The sequence below is a fragment of the Halichondria panicea genome, chromosome 4 (genome assembly GCF_963675165.1).
Source record: "Halichondria panicea chromosome 4, odHalPani1.1, whole genome shotgun sequence".
Lineage (NCBI taxonomy): Eukaryota > Metazoa > Porifera > Demospongiae > Suberitida > Halichondriidae > Halichondria > Halichondria panicea.
The window spans coordinates 423,810-441,307 of NC_087380.1; the positions used below are offsets into that span (position 1 = coordinate 423,810).

Consider the following 17,498-nt stretch of genomic DNA (forward strand, 5'->3'; position numbering starts at 1 on the left):
CGCAATGCTTTAAACGTAACTATCCTGAGCTGTACAAATATTTAAAGTACGAAGTATTAAATTTTAATTGCAATTGGGCAGTTCATACGAAAATTTACACTAACGAAAATTATCCACTAGTATAATACATATAATATTATATACAGTATAATAGCGCAGACATAACATGAATTATTCCAGTTATTGTTTATTTTGTCAGTGTGTGTACACAACATATCATGGATTAAAGTAAAGTGTCTCTATAACTATAATATCAGTTTCTGTGAGCATGCTGACTGGTCTCATGTAGGGATCCAATACCTGCAAGCAAAACACAAGCAGTTTCGATATAGGCTACAGCATTACTGTACTTTTAGCTACAGGGAGGTGGTAGGCCACAAGATATACTAGCTGCAACAACATAATAATTATAGCTATAGCTAGGGATACCTACTAACTGTCTACCATTGAAGAGAGACTACCCATGACCTCCATGCTGTGTGGACTAGTGTGTGTGGTCCTGCTCTCTGGGCTCACTACACTGGCAGAGGGACAGCAAAGTGAGTCAGTAGCTAAGGCAACATGATGTACAAGAATGAGGGTAGTCTACAAGAGATATGTAAGGTGATGCATAATAATTATTATGGTTGAGTTGTACCTGACCTTCTTGGACGGCCAGGTAGAATAAATAAATCTAGATCTAAATAGAGTCGGTGTTGATGGTGTTGGAGTGTTCGGAAGGTAGACCGGGAGCCTCGAATGCACATTATGGCAGATCTTAGGAGCTATAGTGAACAATTTATAGTCTACAGGCATCTCACCCATGCAGTGGAGGGTGGAACTGTATGACCTTCCTTGCCTCTCAGATAGTAGAGAAGCCAACCTCTTGTAGACGATGGTTGCAGCTGGGCCAATTCCTCCAGCAGAAGAGAAAACCAGCGGGGGTTCTATCTCCCTATAATGCGCTCTTGGTAATAATTATATCTTCTTCTCTAACTCATTCTTCCGATAGCATTGGGTCTGGGTGGAGTTGCGATAGCAAGGTGTGTGCTGGTTAAAACCCTAGCAACAAAAATCCACTCTGCTATCTCTTACCCAGAAGCTTTGTGCGGCAATGTCCACGTTGGCTGTCCTGTGTTTGAAATGTTCGCCAGTTATACAGGTTGTATACAGACCAAGTTCGATTTTCACATTGTGGCAGACTTCGCTCAATAAAGGCTGCAGTCATAATTTTTCTTATCTCGAATCTCATATGGAAACCTCCTCGGGAACAGCTAAGCGCATGTTCAACTGTGAATCACTGTCCACAAACACAGTGGGAGGGTAAGTTGGTGGTCGCCAACCATAGCGGAGGCAGAGGGCATCCTTGAAAGAAGCTTTGTGTAGTGCAAACCCATGTTCGGTGATGGTAGAGCTGACAACCAATTTAAGGTGCCTTTCTCGGAGCAGATTGTGGTAGTGTTTCTTTTAGGTCACTTGCCGTTCTTGCTTGCAATTGTCTAAGAAACTTCTTTTATGGTTGATAGATGCATATAATATTTTGTGTCTGGCTTGTAATGTGATGTTTGGTTCCATGCAGTCTACCTGACTCTGGGATCTGGTCCTAGGATCACTACTGACAATACTGAGATCTTCATCACTACCATTGGGGAGGATGGTAGTCTCCCTTCTCTCACCTGTCACACTGACCTCACTACCTGCTGTAGAAGTGGTGACAACAATGCCATGGGAGCACTAGGACAGTGGACGTATCCTAATAGGAGTGTGATACTGCAAAATGGTGGCTCAATGACTGCTGGACAACAGTTCTACAGTGTAAGGAAGGCACCTCAGGTCATCAGACTGGCTCGTAGAGAGGCTAACAACCCCCTCACTCCAACCGGGTCCTACTGTTGTACTGTACCAACTACTGGAGGAAATATGACCCTCTGTGCTAACCTGGGTGAGTGGAGTAAACTATCCTTAAATCTATGTTTTATGTCAGCCAGTATGTGTTCACCCTTTTCATGAGTTCATGAAACCATCACAACTCTCCAAAATCCATTGTATCAAGGGCGTATAAAAGAAATAGGGCATGCAACTGAACATTAATTCATCAAAATTCAAACGCTCACACAGGATTATGTCAGAAAAATTTTTTATTTTATTATTTTTTCACTTCATTCACATTCATTCGACCACTACTGATATTTCACTCTTGCATGCCCTCTATATATATACAACCTTGATTGTATCATGATCATAACCTTGGTTCATGCCCGTTGCACCTACTTCAGTCCCATGTTGTGATAATCTCCCGGCCCTCACTAATGGAGCCATAACCTATGATGGTGGACCCACTAACAACAGACCAGTGGGTGCTACAGCCACTTACAGCTGCTTCGATTCCTACTTTCTGGCTGGAGTGTCAGTGAGGACTTGTGGGAGTGATGGAAAGTGGAGTGGGTCAGCTCCAGTGTGTCTGAGTAATGACTGAATGTGTACGTTAAGTGTGTATACCTGTTCCCATAGTAACCTGCTCTGACCTACCCTCACTGGCAAATGGGGACATCGACTATGGTGGTGCTGGATCCTCTGACAGCAGACCAGTGGACACTATGGCCACCTACACCTGTAACCCTGGCTACACTCTCGATGGAGGCACCACCAGGACTTGTGGGAGTGATGGAGTTTGGAATGGGTCAGCTTTAAATTGTCAGCGTAAGTGGAATTGAATTTGTACTGTTTGTTTGTTGAGTGTATCGTCTCCCATACAGCTGACTGCCCTGACTTACCCTCACTGACCAATGGGATGATCATGTACAGTGCTGGATCCACTAACAACAGACCTTTCCTTACTAGTGCTGTGCACTCCTGCAACACTAACTACACTCTTACTGGAGGTACTCTTATTAGAGGTACTACCAGGGTCTGTTTGAGTGGAGGAATCTGGGGTGGGTTACCTCCAACTTGTCAGCGTAAGTGAAGTTGAATGAATTGAATTTTTAACTGTTTATGTTCGTTATTTCAGGAACTATTTCAGGAACTTGTTTTGATTTACCACGACTAATGAATGGAGACATTGCCTACACTGCTGGACTTGCTGACAGCAGACCTATTAATACCATTGCTACATTCACTTGTGACAATGGCTACACTCTCACTGGAGGGAGTGTCAGAGTTTGTCAGAATGATGGGACCTGGGATGGAATAACTCCAACCTGTCAATGTGAGTTCCACTGCATCTTAACAGTTGCTTCACCTTTCTTGATACAGTGAACACAGGACCCACTGAACCACCCACCACCTGTCCTGACCTCACTGTACCAGCCAATGGAGTGATCAGCTACAATATGGGGACTGCTAGTCTGAGACCAGTGGACACTGTGTCCACCTACACCTGTGACCCTGGCTACACTCTCATGGGAAGCAGCACCAGGGTTTGTGGGAGTGATGGAGTGTGGAGTGGGTTTGCTCCATCTTGTCTGTGTAAATGGAATGGACTTTGTACTGTTTGTTTGTTGAGTGTATCGTCTCCCATACAGCTAACTGCCCTGACTTACCCTCACTGACCAATGGGATGATTATGTACAGTGCTGGATCCCCTGACAACAGACCTTTCAGCTCTAGTGCCGTGCACTCCTGCAACACTGGCTACACTCTCAGTGGAGGTACCACTACCAGGATCTGTGTGAGTGGAGGGATCTGGAGTGGGTCACCTCCAACTTGTCAAGGTGAGTTCTGTAACTGTTGTACAATTTGTATTTGTGAGTATAGTACTAGTAGATCCTCGCTAATCAGAATAGAGCCGGACCAGACTTCATCCGAATACATGAAATTTCCAGATTAATGGATGTCATTAAGTGATTATGAATATCATTAACGAAGACACTTGTACATTGTAGTATGATATTACTGTGGCCAGAAGGGAAGCTGCTAGCTAGAATAGTCAACTTTCTCTCTAAGCTCTCTTCGTTTTATTTGCAGTGGCCATTGTACTGAGAGCACAATATTAATTGCTGATTCAGCAAAGCAAATTAGAGTGCGCTTCTACTAATAGTGCCTCCTCTTTTTCATTTTGCCATTTTTGCGAGGTTTCGGACTAAAGGGGTCCGGATTAGCGAGGGTCTACTGCATACGTGTAAACCCAATGTAGTGTGAATCAAAGTTTTGGTTGTGAGTAAACGTAGGATCTCACACCCTATACACAGTGAACACAGATTCTCCACCCACTGAACCACCACCCACTACCTGCTCTGATTTACCCTCACTGACCAACGGAATGATCACATACAGTGACAGATCCGGCAGATCTAGTCACAACAGACCAGTGGGCAGTACAGCTACTTACTCTTGTGACAATGGCTACCGTATTGTTGGACAGGCGATGACGACTTGTGGGAGTGATGGAGTGTGGAGTGGGTTAACTCGAATGTGTCAGCGTAAGTGGAATTTAATTTGCACATTATTTTGTTAAATTTGTGTTCACTATTTCAGGAGTTTGTTTTGATTTACCACCACTAATGAATGGAGTCATTACCTACACTGATGGACTTGCTGACAGCAGACCTATTAATACCATTGCTACATTCACTTGTGACAATGGCTACACTCTCACTGGAGAGGGTGTCAGAACTTGTCAGAATGATGGGACCTGGAATGGAACAACTCTCACTTGTCAATGTAAGCTAGTACAATGAACTCTAACAGACTTACAATCCCCCACCCCCACAGTACCTCCTGTCTACGTCTCCATGGGAACCACCAACTATGTTGTTATGAACTCACAGGTTGCCATAGATACCATCGGAGATACCACTGAGACAGCATTGACTTGCAGAACTGACTCAACTATTTGCTGTATAGGACAAGATAATCCCAATAGTGCCAGTGGATTAGGAGATTGGCTACTACCAAATGGAACAGCTGTCACAAGGAGTCCGGACATTACTGATTCAGACACTGATCTACTGTACAGTGTTGGAGATACAGGTGCACTCAGACTCCATCGTCGAGGTTCTGTGTCAGGCCCCACTGGCTCCTACTGCTGTGTGATACTAACCAGGAGTGGTGAGGTCTCCTTCTGTGTGCAGTTAGGTAAGTGCTTTTGCTCGATTTGATGACGCCTACTTAACTGTTGTGTTTCAGTGACTGGAGTCATCACTACTTCTCCTCCAAGTAAGATAATCGTCCCCTTTACTGACAATGTTTTAGCAACCTCCCCACAGCCACTGATGGAGCTAACAACATAGGAGGTGTGGTGGCAGGTGTAGTCATTGTGTTACTCATTCTAGCCGCTGTCATTGTGGTGGGTATCATTGTCGGGGTCTACTTCTGGAGGTGAGACTATCATCAGAATGTGTGCATGTAATAATGTGTTGTTTTGTGTACAGGAAACATCGTGGCAACCAGACCAAGTACAGCCCCTCCCCTCGCCATGCCCCTCCCCCTCGCCCCACTCCCTATCAAGCATCCTTCAAGAAGAGCAACGGAGAAGACAGTAAAGTCACTATTGAGAAAGTCGACGGTAAGAAAAGTAAAGCAGCATTCTGCACTATTTTTGTGTCTGTATAATTATACAGAGCGTTTTTCAACTTTCAGCACCAACTATTTGTCTATATTTCAGAGCCTAGTATAGTAGAGTTTCCTAGTGATACTCATGTGACGGAGGGGGAGGAGGTGTATCTGAGGGTGAAGGTGGGAGGTCACCCTCCACCCAGTCTCACCTGGTACCACGATGGTAGGAAGGTGACTGCAGACTATGCCACAGAACTGGACCAGGACGGTGGATTATCCTTCCCTAGTGTGGAGACTAAGCATGCTGGTGAGTACAGGCTATAATGTACCTACAATGACATAAGATAACAGTGAATGTTTACTGTGCATGTTGAAAACTAAGATTAATGTTTACACGACTCTGTACGTAGGTGTGTATAAACTGGTGGTTACTGGAGCCTCAGGGTCAACAACACAACAGGTCGTCACGGTAACAGTGATGAGTGAGGGTGGTGAGGCTAGTGACGGGGTGGAGGGGGTGGACTACGCCCCCGTACCTGTGACAGAGTTTGGAGCGTACGTGGCTGACCTCCATGCTGGCAGCAATAAGAAGTTCAAAGATCTTTACAAGGTAATGTTATACTAGCTGTGTGTGCAATCAACTACGTGTACTTTATCCACACACACACTCAGAATTTGGACAGTGGGGAGAGGGGTCATCCAGTGATTATTTCAGTGACTCCTGAGAACAAACTCAACAACAGATTTGGCAACATTGCTGTGTGTGAGTGCATATCCTGAGAGTTAGCACATATTAGCAGTTGTGTGTACACAGGCAAATGGAGGTCATAGCACTGTGTGTGTGTGTTCTCATATCTCATACTAATCACACATATTTCTGCAGATGATGACAACCTCATTATCCTAGACCCCATCCCTGGACAAGAGGACTGTCAGAGTGACTACATCAATGCCTGCTATGTAGACGTGAGTGTGTGTGTGTTGAGCTCTTATTTTAATGGTTCATTGTTTTTGTTTTTATTGTTGTTGCTTTTACAGTATGTATACATCTGCCTAATGACTTGCTGCATTCCACTGCTAATGGCGCACTTGTTGAGTATACAATGAAACCTTAGCTCTCTATACTGGCTCTTTCTTTCACGTACTCACTGTATGTTGTGTGCATGCGCAGCGAGGTATACGGTACTCCACCAGCAGATCCATACAATAAAAAGCACAAGCGGTACTTTCAGTATCTGATAATTCATGAATTTCTTCTTCTATTCTCAGGGGTATAAGAAACCTAAAAGGTTCATAGCAACACAAGGTGAGGTCCTGGGTTACTAAGTGTGTACCATTACCTTATATGGGCATCAAGGTAGTCATTGGTTACCATGTTGTGGTCATAGTTGAAACTGTAACTGATCCGCTAGAAAAACATTTGTTACTGCTACTAGCTACTATGAGTATGATCTGTAAACCATTTTGTAAAATTCCAGTGTAATGTAATGTTTTTACCTTATAGGACCACTGCCAGGAACTCTGGTGGACTTCTGGCGTCTCATGTGGCAGGAGAGACCACCCATAATAGTCATGCTCACCAACCTCATGGAGAACAACAAGATCAAATGTGAACAGTACTGGCCCGAGTCTGGGAAGAAGCATTTTGGCCCATTCACAGTGGCCATTACAGATCAGCAAATACTGGCTGACTACACCGTCAGGACACTGGAGGCTTCAGTGAGTTAGTGTTGCAATACCACAGCTTTATATAAGAGAATGGGATTATTATCAGCCTCTCTTCCCCTGCCTCTAGTTGGATGGAGACCGCCGTGTGCTGAGAGTCAAGCTATTCCATTTCACTGCCTGGCCTGATCACGGTGTGCCTGACTATGCCACGCCCATTCTTGGGTTCCATCGTCGGGTCCAGTCCCAACACAAGCCATCGAAAGGTCCTATTCTGATCCACTGCAGTGCTGGTGTGGGACGCACAGGCACTTACATTGCCATTGATTATGTCCTCGATCAGATTGCAGTCGATGGTCTCATCGATATTTCCGGCACCATTGTCAAATCTCGCAACCAGAGGATGAAGCTTGTACAAACACAGGTAGGTATACATCACTCTGATGCTATTGCTTCCATCATTGCTGCCATTTTGATTCTACTGAGCATGCTCATTGCCCCCTATAGGACCAATATGTGTTCATCCACGATGCTATCCTGGAGTCAGTGACGTGTGGAGACACTCAGATCAGTGCTGGAGATCTGCGCAGACAGATACAGAAGATGTCATCAGTGTCCCCGAGAAAAACCATCTCAGATTTCCAATACCAGTTCCAAATTCTGGAACAGGTTACTCCAAATCCTAAAGAAGTTCGAAGTCCTATTGCTGTTAAGAATGCTGCCAGGAACAGGAACATGGACTACCTGCCACGTAAGGACTTCTGCTAACTGTGTACATTATATCCATTCACTGTTTCCCCAACAATAGCTGAGACCAGTCGTGTGATTCTGAAGGGAGAGCATCCTGACTACATTCATGCTGTGTTTGCTCATGTAAGTGTTCAACTACTAGAGCCCTTGACCTATTGTACTCTCATGGTCCCCTCCCTCCCTCCAGGGCTACAAGCACCAGAAGGCATACATCATTGCCCAGAATCCACTGGACTCAACTGTGCGTAACTTTTGGAAGGTGATCTTTGAAAGGAAGTGTGCGGCTGTTGTGATGTTGACTCCACTCAGTGAGAATGGGCAGGTAAGAGATGGTCTCCATTAGAGGTCCTCCGTGTTGAGTGTGTGTGTGTGTGTGTGTGTGTGTGTGTAGGAGGCATGCTCCCAGTACTGGCCAGAGAGTGGCAATGTCACCTCCTTCGGTGAGTTCACCATCGATAATTTGGGGGACGAAACCACCACTGGGTTCGTTATGAGGCAACTGAGCGTCCTCAATGAAAAGGTACGCCATGCATCTCTTTGTTGCCTTCAAACCTCTCTCTATTCCTTTTTGCCTCCATGCAGACCCAAAAGGCCCATCAAGTGATCCAGTTCCACATCACTAACTGGAATAGCAGTGGAAAGTGTGAGAACCTCAAGACTGTAACTGACGTCAATGAGGAGGTTATAAAAGTTCAAAGGAGGACTGGAAACAACCCTGTACTGGTCCATTGCAAGTACGTAGACAAGTGCTGTAACCTTAATATATGGACATTATTTTAATAGCCTTGCGTTCTAGAAGTCAGTCGATTTGGCAGATATCTTTGAGAGCCCGTAATTCGTGTTCAGATCATGATGCATTCAATATAGCTCTCAGAATTATAACCCCCCCCACGCAGTGACACTGCGACCCGCTCTGGTATGTACTGCTCTGTAGGTACTACCATTGACCGTTGCAAGACAGAGGGAGTGGTGGATGTGTTCCAGGTGGTCAAGGCTCTCAGGGTCCACAAGCCAGGGGCAGTACCGTCAGTCGTGAGTTCATCTGCTGCTTACATAGTGGGAGGCTTGTACTATTACAAGAGCCAGACCTTGTCTAGGACCTGTACCAGCACATACTGTTTAATACAAGAGATTTTAAAGCTTCAAGCCTCTGTACTGTTGATTAGTGCCATTTGCATACAATGTAGTTTTGTATCATCATGCGTACTGTATTTGCGCGTTAGTCAATATAGCTGCTACGTGCAGAGATGATAGCCTCAGATAGGGTCAAAGTTCACTGAGGCTACTATTTTGAGAGTAGCTTCTATTGCGCTGAAGATGGGCTGTAGGGAGGCTTATTTGAGTGCGGCCTTTATACAAGAGCGGCCTCTATCAAGCAAATACTGTAGTTAGTGTATCCCCTCACAGGACAACTACAAGGATCTGTTTGATGCTACTCTGGTCTACTTGGACTCCTTTGACAACTATGCCAACTTCCAAGATATTTGATGTACATGAACTACACAAGAAATAAACCAATGGTAGACTCGGTTGAGTATAATAGATTTGTGGCCTAAATTATAGAGTTACTATGATGACTCCCTTTTAATTTGTATGATCATAGAGCTCTTTATTTTGTACACTCACCATGCACAGCTGTTTGTTAATCACCCTGAATTCGGATTATATAATAACTTGATACCGTATTACTAGAAAACATAATATTATATGTGAATTTTGCTTCGCGCTGATCGCTTTGCAAAAATAAAATCGCAAAACCTAAACTAGTACTGGTAACTACACACAATCCTTGCCAGAATGCATCGCAAAGGGTCATGTTGATTTGGCTCATTCGCAAAGGTTTTCCACTTGCAAAATAGTAATAGCTATGGCCAGTAACATAATAGTACAGCTATAGACATATAAACATAATTATTAGTGACAGTATTATACACAGTATGGATTAATGCAGTTAATCAGTTTCTGTGAGCATACTGACTGGTCTCATGTAGGGATCCAATACCTGCAGGCAAAACACAAGACATAATTATTAGCATTCAATTTCCTAATAAGAATACAATAAGAAGTAGATCTACGCCCACTTGAATTGAATGAGCCTAAGGCTAGCAGTACTGCACATACACAGGGAGGTCGTATATATAGAGCCACTACAATGGGCCTAAGGCTATAGCTAGCAGTATACTGTTCTTGCAGGGAGGTGGTAGGCCACAAAATACCAGTGTACTGGCTGCAACAGCACGTTAAGCTACAAGGTATTGTTATAGTAACAAGATAGCTAGCTAGGGATACCTATACTAACTGTCTACCATTGAAGAGAGACTACCCATGACCTCCATGCTGTGTGGACTAGTGTGTGTGGTCCTGCTCTCTGGGCTCACTGCACTGGCAGGGGGACAGCAAAGTGAGTCAGGTTATACCTTAGTATCACTATGATGTAAGTGCATATCCCTATACTTTCATGCACTTGGAGATTCCCATGGTATAATTCCCCATGCAGACATGTTTGGCAAAATATTGTAGTCTGCATGGCTTGACTTTGTTAGACACATATTTTTTATTTTCAGTTTGAAAGTGAGTTACCATGGTATAGGGGATCGATATATGAGTAGATGCGCAGGTATAGCATACATACTATGGTTACTAGAGATTTATGGCAACGTAAACTATACTTGTGCTTGGTGGATTTATGCATGCAGTATAACTACTTATAATTATAATTATATACATCGTCATGTATATATCATATGGTGTGGCTAGAATAATTTAATGGTGCATGGTTGTTTTGTTCCATGCAGTCTACCTGACCCTGGGATCTGATCCTAGGATCACTACTAACAATACTGAGATCCTCATCACTGCTATTGGAGAGCATAAAACTGGTAGCCCCCCTTCTCTCACCTGTCACAGTGACCTCACTACCTGCTGTAGAAGTAGTGACAACAATGGCATGGGAGCACTAGGACAGTGGACGTTTCCTGATGGGAGTGTGATACTGAACGATGGTGGCTCAACGAAGGTAGGACACGCATCACATGCGCCTCAGTAATTAGCAATCCACGTTTAACAGCAAGAACTAGACAGGGATTTGTGCATGAAATGTGCCGACTTTCAAGAAACTATAACACACGGTCATTTTTAGCTCTCACTACGTGAAAGGATGTACTAACTTATGGATCAGTGATCCCAGTGGGATCCCAACTCAATAGCTTCAAATTCACCATCAAACCTAAGTGGTTTTCACTGCACATAAGCTACTGCAGTCTAGGGGGATTACAGTTCGCGGGTATTGATTTCTGCTATTTCTGCAAATGAGAGTATAAAATCGCAAAAATGTGTAATCGCGGATAATTGGATAATGCTCATAAAACCACATGCGAGTAATTACAAACGCTATGAATAAAATACCATTAATGTGCTAAACAGTGAAGTCGCAGAAAAAAATCTACCTTTCACCTTTTTAAGAGTGGTGTGAGCTTTCTAGAGAGCACAAGAGTAGATCTACACTGGCACCACTATGCATAACTAACAAAAATGTAGGAAAAGATAAAGGTCAAGAGCTAACGTAAACATTGTACTGTATATAGCTGGTTATTCGAGGCACTGATTTACCTCCAATTTTACTGCCTCGAAAAATGGTTTACTTTCAGTATTGAAACCTCTCTGCTGTAGGGGTGTGGTCATTTAAACCTCTATCCTCAAAAATATAATCCGCTAAATGTTTAGTTAGAGCAATCTGCGAAAATTTAGTACCTTGAAAATAACCACATGTACATATTCCATTGCCATGCATGTGACTGATGACGTGTATCCCACCTCCTCTGGTGTGGACAGCAATTCTACATTAACAGGAATGCAACGCAGCTGATTAGACTAAACCGTAGAGTGACCAACCCCCTCACTCCAACCGGGTCCTTCTGTTGTACTGTACCAACTACTGGAGGAAATATGACCCTCTGTGCTAACCTGGGTGAGTGGATTGTACAATGGTCACCATATCCAGTATCATCTATACACAGTGGTCTGCTTGTCACTCCCTCCCCCCACCAATGGAGAGATCTCCTACTCGGACATGACACTGGGTCTGAACACTGTGGCCACCTACACCTGTGAAACTGGCTACACTCTCACTGTAGGTACCACCAGGGTCTGTATGAGTGGAGGGAACTGGACTGGGTCACCTCCAACTTGTCAAGGTGAGCTCTGTAACTCTTGTATACAGTTTGTGTTTATGAGTATACAAGATTGTGTGCATCAAATTTCTGGTTGTGAAGTAAATGTAGTTATGTTGAGGATCACACACATGCACACGTACTACACAGAGGGCACAGGACCCACTGATCTTCCATCCACTGATCATCTATTCACTGAACCACCACCCATTGAACCACCCACCACCTGTCCTGACCTCACTGTACCAGCCAATGGAATGATCGGCTATAATAATATGGGGACAGCTAGTCCGAGACCAATGGACATTGTGGCCACCTTCACCTGTGATACTGGCTACACTCTCAAAGGAGGCACCACCAGGACTTGTAGGAGTGATGGAATGTGGAGTGGATCAGCTCCAACCTGTCAATGTAAGCTAGTACAATGAACTCTAACAGAGTTACAATCCCCCACCCCCACAGTACCTCCTGTCTACGTATCCATGGGAACCACCAACTTTGTGGCTAATAACTCACAGGTTGCCATAGACACCATCGGAGATACCACTGAGACAGCATTGACTTGCAGAACTGACTCAACTATTTGCTGTACAGGACAAAATAATCCCAATAGTACCAATGGATTAGGAGATTGGCTGTTTCCGAATAGAACAGTTGTCACAAGGAGTCCGGACATTACTGATTCAGACACTGATCTACTGTACAGTGTTGGAGATACAGGTGCACTCAGACTCCATCGTCGAGGGTCTGTGTCAGGCCCCACTGGCTCCTACTGCTGTGTGATTCCTGACTGCACTGTGACATTTTGTGTTGAGTTAGGTAAGTGGGTCTGTGTTCATTTATTTACTGTATTATAATATGTCTGTTGTAAGAGTCAGTACTATACCTCTACAAATTAAATAAGTTATTTGCTTATACTGTGACCATGTAGCCACCTCCCCACAGGCCATGGAGGGGACACTGGAGCTAACAACACAGGAGGTGTGGTGGCAGGTGTAGTCATTGTGTTACTCATTCTAGCCGCTGTCATTGTGGTGGGTATCATTGTCGGGGTCTACTTCTGGAGGTGAGACTATCATCAGAATGTGTGCATGTAATAATGTGTTGTTTTGTGTACAGGAAACTTCAGACTAAGTACACACAGTCACCCTCTCCACGCCATGTCCCTCCCCCTCGCCCCACCCCCTATCAAGCATCCTTCAAGAAGAGCGGCGGACAAGACAGTAAAGTCACCATTGAGAAAGTTGATGGTAAGAAAAGCATCATTTTGTACTATTATCCTAGCTATAATTATACTAAACTTTCAGCACCAACTATTTGTCTATATTTCAGAGCCTAGTATAGTAGAGTTTCCTAGTGATACTCATGTGACGGAGGGGGAGGAGGTGTATCTGAGGGTGAAGGTGGGAGGTCACCCTCCACCCAGTCTCACCTGGTACCACGATGGTAGGAAGGTGACTGCAGACTATGCCACAGAACTGGACCAGGACGGTGGATTATCCTTCCCTAGTGTGGAGACTAAGCATGCTGGTGAGTACAGGCTATAATGTACCTACAATGACATAAGATAACAGTGAATGTTTACTGTGCATATTGAAAACTAAGATTAATGTTTACATGACTCTGTACGTAGGTGTGTATAAACTGGTGGTTACTGGAGCCTCAGGGTCAACAACACAACAGGTCGTCACGGTAACAGTGATGAGTGAGGGTGGTGAGGCTAGTGAGGGGGTGAACTACGCCCCCATACCTGTGACAGAGTTTGGAGCGTACGTGGCTGACCTCCATGCTGGCACCAATAAGAAGTTCAAAGATCTTTACAAGGTAATGCTGTGTGTGTGGGCGTATGTACCTTATCCACACACACACTCAGAATCTGGACAGTGGGGAGAGGGGTCATCCAGTGATTATTTCAGTGACTCCTGAGAACAAACTCAACAACAGATTTGGCAACATTGCTGTCTGTGAGTGTATATCCTGAGAGTTAGCACATATTAGCAGTTGTGTGTACACAGGCAGATGGAGGTCATAGCACTGTGTGTGTGTGTTCTCATATCTCATACTAATCACACATATTCCTGCAGATGATGACAACCTCATTATCCTAGACCCCATCCCTGGACAAGAGGACTGTCAGAGTGACTACATCAATGCCTGCTATGTAGACGTGAGTGTGTGTGTTGAGCTCTTATTTTAATGGTTCAATGTTTTTATTGTTGTGGCCATTACAGCTATGTATACATTGTACATCTGCCTATGATTACTTAAGTATACAATGAAACCTTAGCTCTCTATTATACCCTTTCATCCACTGCATGTATACACACATTTGCATAATTATGCTTTGTGTGCGCGTCTGTGTGTCTGTACTAGCTATCCCACTCTTTTTCACCATTCCTGCATGCAAATGTATTAATAGTCTGCTAGTACTGTAGTTTCATCACTGCATGTAAGCTTTGGTGTCAGCACCCGCGGTTTTCATTATTGTATGGTATCTGGTACCAGCTCATGAATTTGATTCTTCTTCTATTCTCAGGGGTACAAGAAACCTAACAAGTTCATAGCAACACAAGGTGAGGTCCTGGGTTACCAAGTGTGTACCATTACCTTATATGGGCATCGAGGTGGTCCTTGTTTACCTTGTTGTGGGCACAGTTGAAACTGTAACTGATCAGCTAGAAAACATTTGTTACTGCTACTAGCTACTATGAGTATGACCACTGTTCTGCAAACCACTGTAACTTCTTGCATATGGTTCAATAAATTTCAGTGTAATGTTTTTCTCCCTCTAGGACCACTGCCAGGCACTCTGGTAGACTTCTGGCGTCTCATGTGGCAGGAGAGACCACCCATAATAGTCATGCTCACCAACCTCATGGAGAACAAGAAGATCAAGTGCGAACAGTACTGGCCAGAGTCTGGGAAGAAGCAGTTTGGACCATTCACAGTGGCCATTACAGATCAGCAGATACTGGCTGACTACACCATCAGGACACTGGAGGCTTCAGTGAGTTGCAATACCACGATTTTATAAGAGAATGGGATTATCATCCTCTCTTCCCCTGCCTCTAGTTGGATGGAGACCGCCGTGTGCTGAGAGTCAAGCTATTCCATTTCACTGCCTGGCCTGATCACGGTGTGCCTGACTATGCCACGCCCATTCTTGGGTTCCATCGTCGGGTCCAGTCCCAACACAAGCCATCGAAAGGTCCTATTCTGATCCACTGCAGTGCTGGTGTGGGACGCACAGGCACTTACATTGCCATTGATAATGTCCTCGATCAGATCTCAGTCGAAGGTCTCATCGATATTTCTGGTACCATTGTCAAATCTCGCAACCAGAGGATGAAGCTTGTACAAACACAGGTGAGTATACATCACTCTAATGCTATTGCTTCTATCAGTGCTGCCATTTTGATTCTACTGAGCATGCTCATTGCCCCTCTCCCTATAGGACCAATATGTGTTCATCCACGATGCTATCCTGGAGTCAGTGACGTGTGGAGACACTCAGATCAGTGCTGGAGATCTGCGCAGACAGATACAGAAGATGTCATTAGTGTCCCCGGGAAAAACCATCTCAGATTTCCAATACCAGTTCCAAATTCTGGAACAAGTTACTCCAAATCCTAAAGAAGTTCGAAGTCCTATTGCTGTTAAGAATGCTGCCAGGAACAGGAACATGGACTACCTGCCACGTAAGGACTGCTGCTAACTGTGTACACTATATCCATTCACTGTGTCCCCAACAATAGCTGAGACCAGTCGTGTGATTCTGAAGGGAGAGCAACCTGACTACATTCATGCTGTGTTTGCTCATGTAAGTGTTCAACTATTAGAGCCCTTGACCTATTGTACTCTCATGGTCCCCTCCCTCCCTCCAGGGCTACAAGCACCAGAAGGCATACATCATTGCCCAGAATCCACTGGACTCAACTGTGCGTAACTTCTGGAAGGTGATCTATGACAGGAAGTGTGCGGCTGTTGTGATGTTGACTCCACTCAGTGAGAATGGGCAGGTAAGAGATGGTATCCATTAGAGGTCCTTCTTGTTGAGTGTGTGTGTGTGTGTGTAGGAAGCATGCTCCCAGTACTGGCCAGAGAGTGGCAATGTCACCTCGTTCGGTGAGTTCACCATCGATAACTTGGGGGAGGAAACCAACACTGGGTTTGTTATGAGGCAACTGAGCGTACTCAATGAAAAGGTGCGTCATGCATCTCTCTTTGTTGCCTTCAAACCTCTCTTTATTCCTTGTTGCCTCCATTCAGACCCAAAAGGCCCATCAATTGACTCAGTTCCACATCACTAACTGGAAGAGCAGTGGAAAGTGTGAGAACCTCAAAACTGTAACTGACGTGAATGAGGAGGTTATAAAGGTTCAAAGGAGGACTGGAAACAACCCTGTACTGGTCCATTGCAAGTACGTACAAGTGCTGTAACCTTATATGGACATTTACGTTCTGAATTCAGTCAATTTGGCAGATATCTTTGAGAGCCCGTAATTTGTGTTCAGATTGTCCAATTTCAAATCTAATTGCTGCATTCAATAGCTCTCAGAATTTATATAATTGTAACCTGTCCCCTATCCAGTGACACTGCGACCCGCTCTGGTATGTACTGCTCTGTTGGTACTACCATTGACCGTTGCAAGACAGAGGGAGTGGTGGATGTATTCCAGGTGGTCAAGGCTCTCAGGGTCCACAAGCCAGGGGCAGTACCCTCAGTCGTGAGTTCATCTGCTGCTTACATAGAGGGAGGCTTGTACCAAATTGGCAATACAAACCAGACCTTGCCTATACAACCCGTATACTAAGTTGTTTTCCCCAATACAAGAGCTTCCAGCCTCTGTATTGTTTATTAGTGACATGCATTTGCAATGTGGTTTTGTACCATCATGTGTGCTGTATTTGCGCGTCAGTCAATATGGCTGCCACGTGCAGAGATGATACAAATAGGGTCAAAGTTCACTGAGGCTACTCTCACTATTTGAGATTGGCTTCTATTGCACTGAAGATGGTCTGTAGGGAGGCTACTATTTGAGGGCGGCCTTTATACAAGAGCGGCCTCTATCAAGCAAATACTGTAGTTAGTGTATCCCCTCACAGGACAACTACAAGGATCTGTTTGATGCTACTCTGGTCTACTTGGACTCCTTTGACAACTATGCCAACTTCCAAGATATTTGATGTACATGAACTATACAAGAAATGAACACAAATTGTATAATGCTTGAACTTTGTTGATTTATGGACATGCCTATAGAGTTAGACTTCTTTTTGTATATTATATGCAATCATATTATTTTGTATGATCCACCACAGCTTTTGTAATCACACTGAATTCGGATTATAGTTACCTCGTGCATTTGCAGTGCGCACTGCGCAGCAGGGGTAGAGTGATTGGTTTGTGTGTGTGTGGGGGCACAAAAATGAGATGTT

The 17,498-nt window shown here is 44.4% G+C and overlaps 1 protein-coding gene across 1 annotated transcript; it reads left to right on the forward strand.

Annotated features, from left to right (window-relative positions):
• Nucleotides 1-239: 239 nt before the first annotated feature.
• LOC135334775 (uncharacterized) lies at nt 240-17,420 on the forward strand. The gene is made up of 28 exons (XM_064530091.1): nt 240-539; nt 1,559-1,921; nt 2,256-2,444; nt 2,491-2,679; nt 2,736-2,936; nt 2,990-3,187; nt 3,235-3,447; nt 3,504-3,692; nt 4,170-4,400; nt 4,456-4,641; nt 4,693-5,055; nt 5,107-5,136; nt 5,187-5,298; nt 5,352-5,485; nt 5,585-5,782; nt 5,886-6,085; nt 13,933-14,023; nt 14,144-14,226; nt 14,596-14,632; nt 14,852-15,066; nt 15,132-15,425; nt 15,514-15,757; nt 15,815-15,879; nt 15,944-16,078; nt 16,136-16,264; nt 16,329-16,480; nt 16,651-16,786; nt 17,166-17,420. Exons 1-28 carry the CDS (start codon nt 464-466, stop codon nt 17,244-17,246), a joined length of 4,734 nt encoding a protein of 1,577 aa, XP_064386161.1. The 5' UTR covers nt 240-463; the 3' UTR covers nt 17,247-17,420.
• The last annotated feature ends 78 nt before the right edge of the window (nt 17,421-17,498 follow it).

Excerpts from the sequence above, each read along its gene's own strand:
- LOC135334775 (XM_064530091.1), top strand. The coding sequence starts at position 464 with ATGACCTCCATGCTGTGTGGACTAGTGTGTGTGGTCCTGCTCTCTGGG. Across the intron at positions 3,188-3,234 it reads AATAACTCCAACCTGTCAAT|TGAACACAGGACCCACTGAA; the intron begins GTGAGTTCCACT and ends TTCTTGATACAG. Across the intron at positions 15,758-15,814 it reads GAACATGGACTACCTGCCAC|CTGAGACCAGTCGTGTGATT; the intron begins GTAAGGACTGCT and ends CCCCAACAATAG.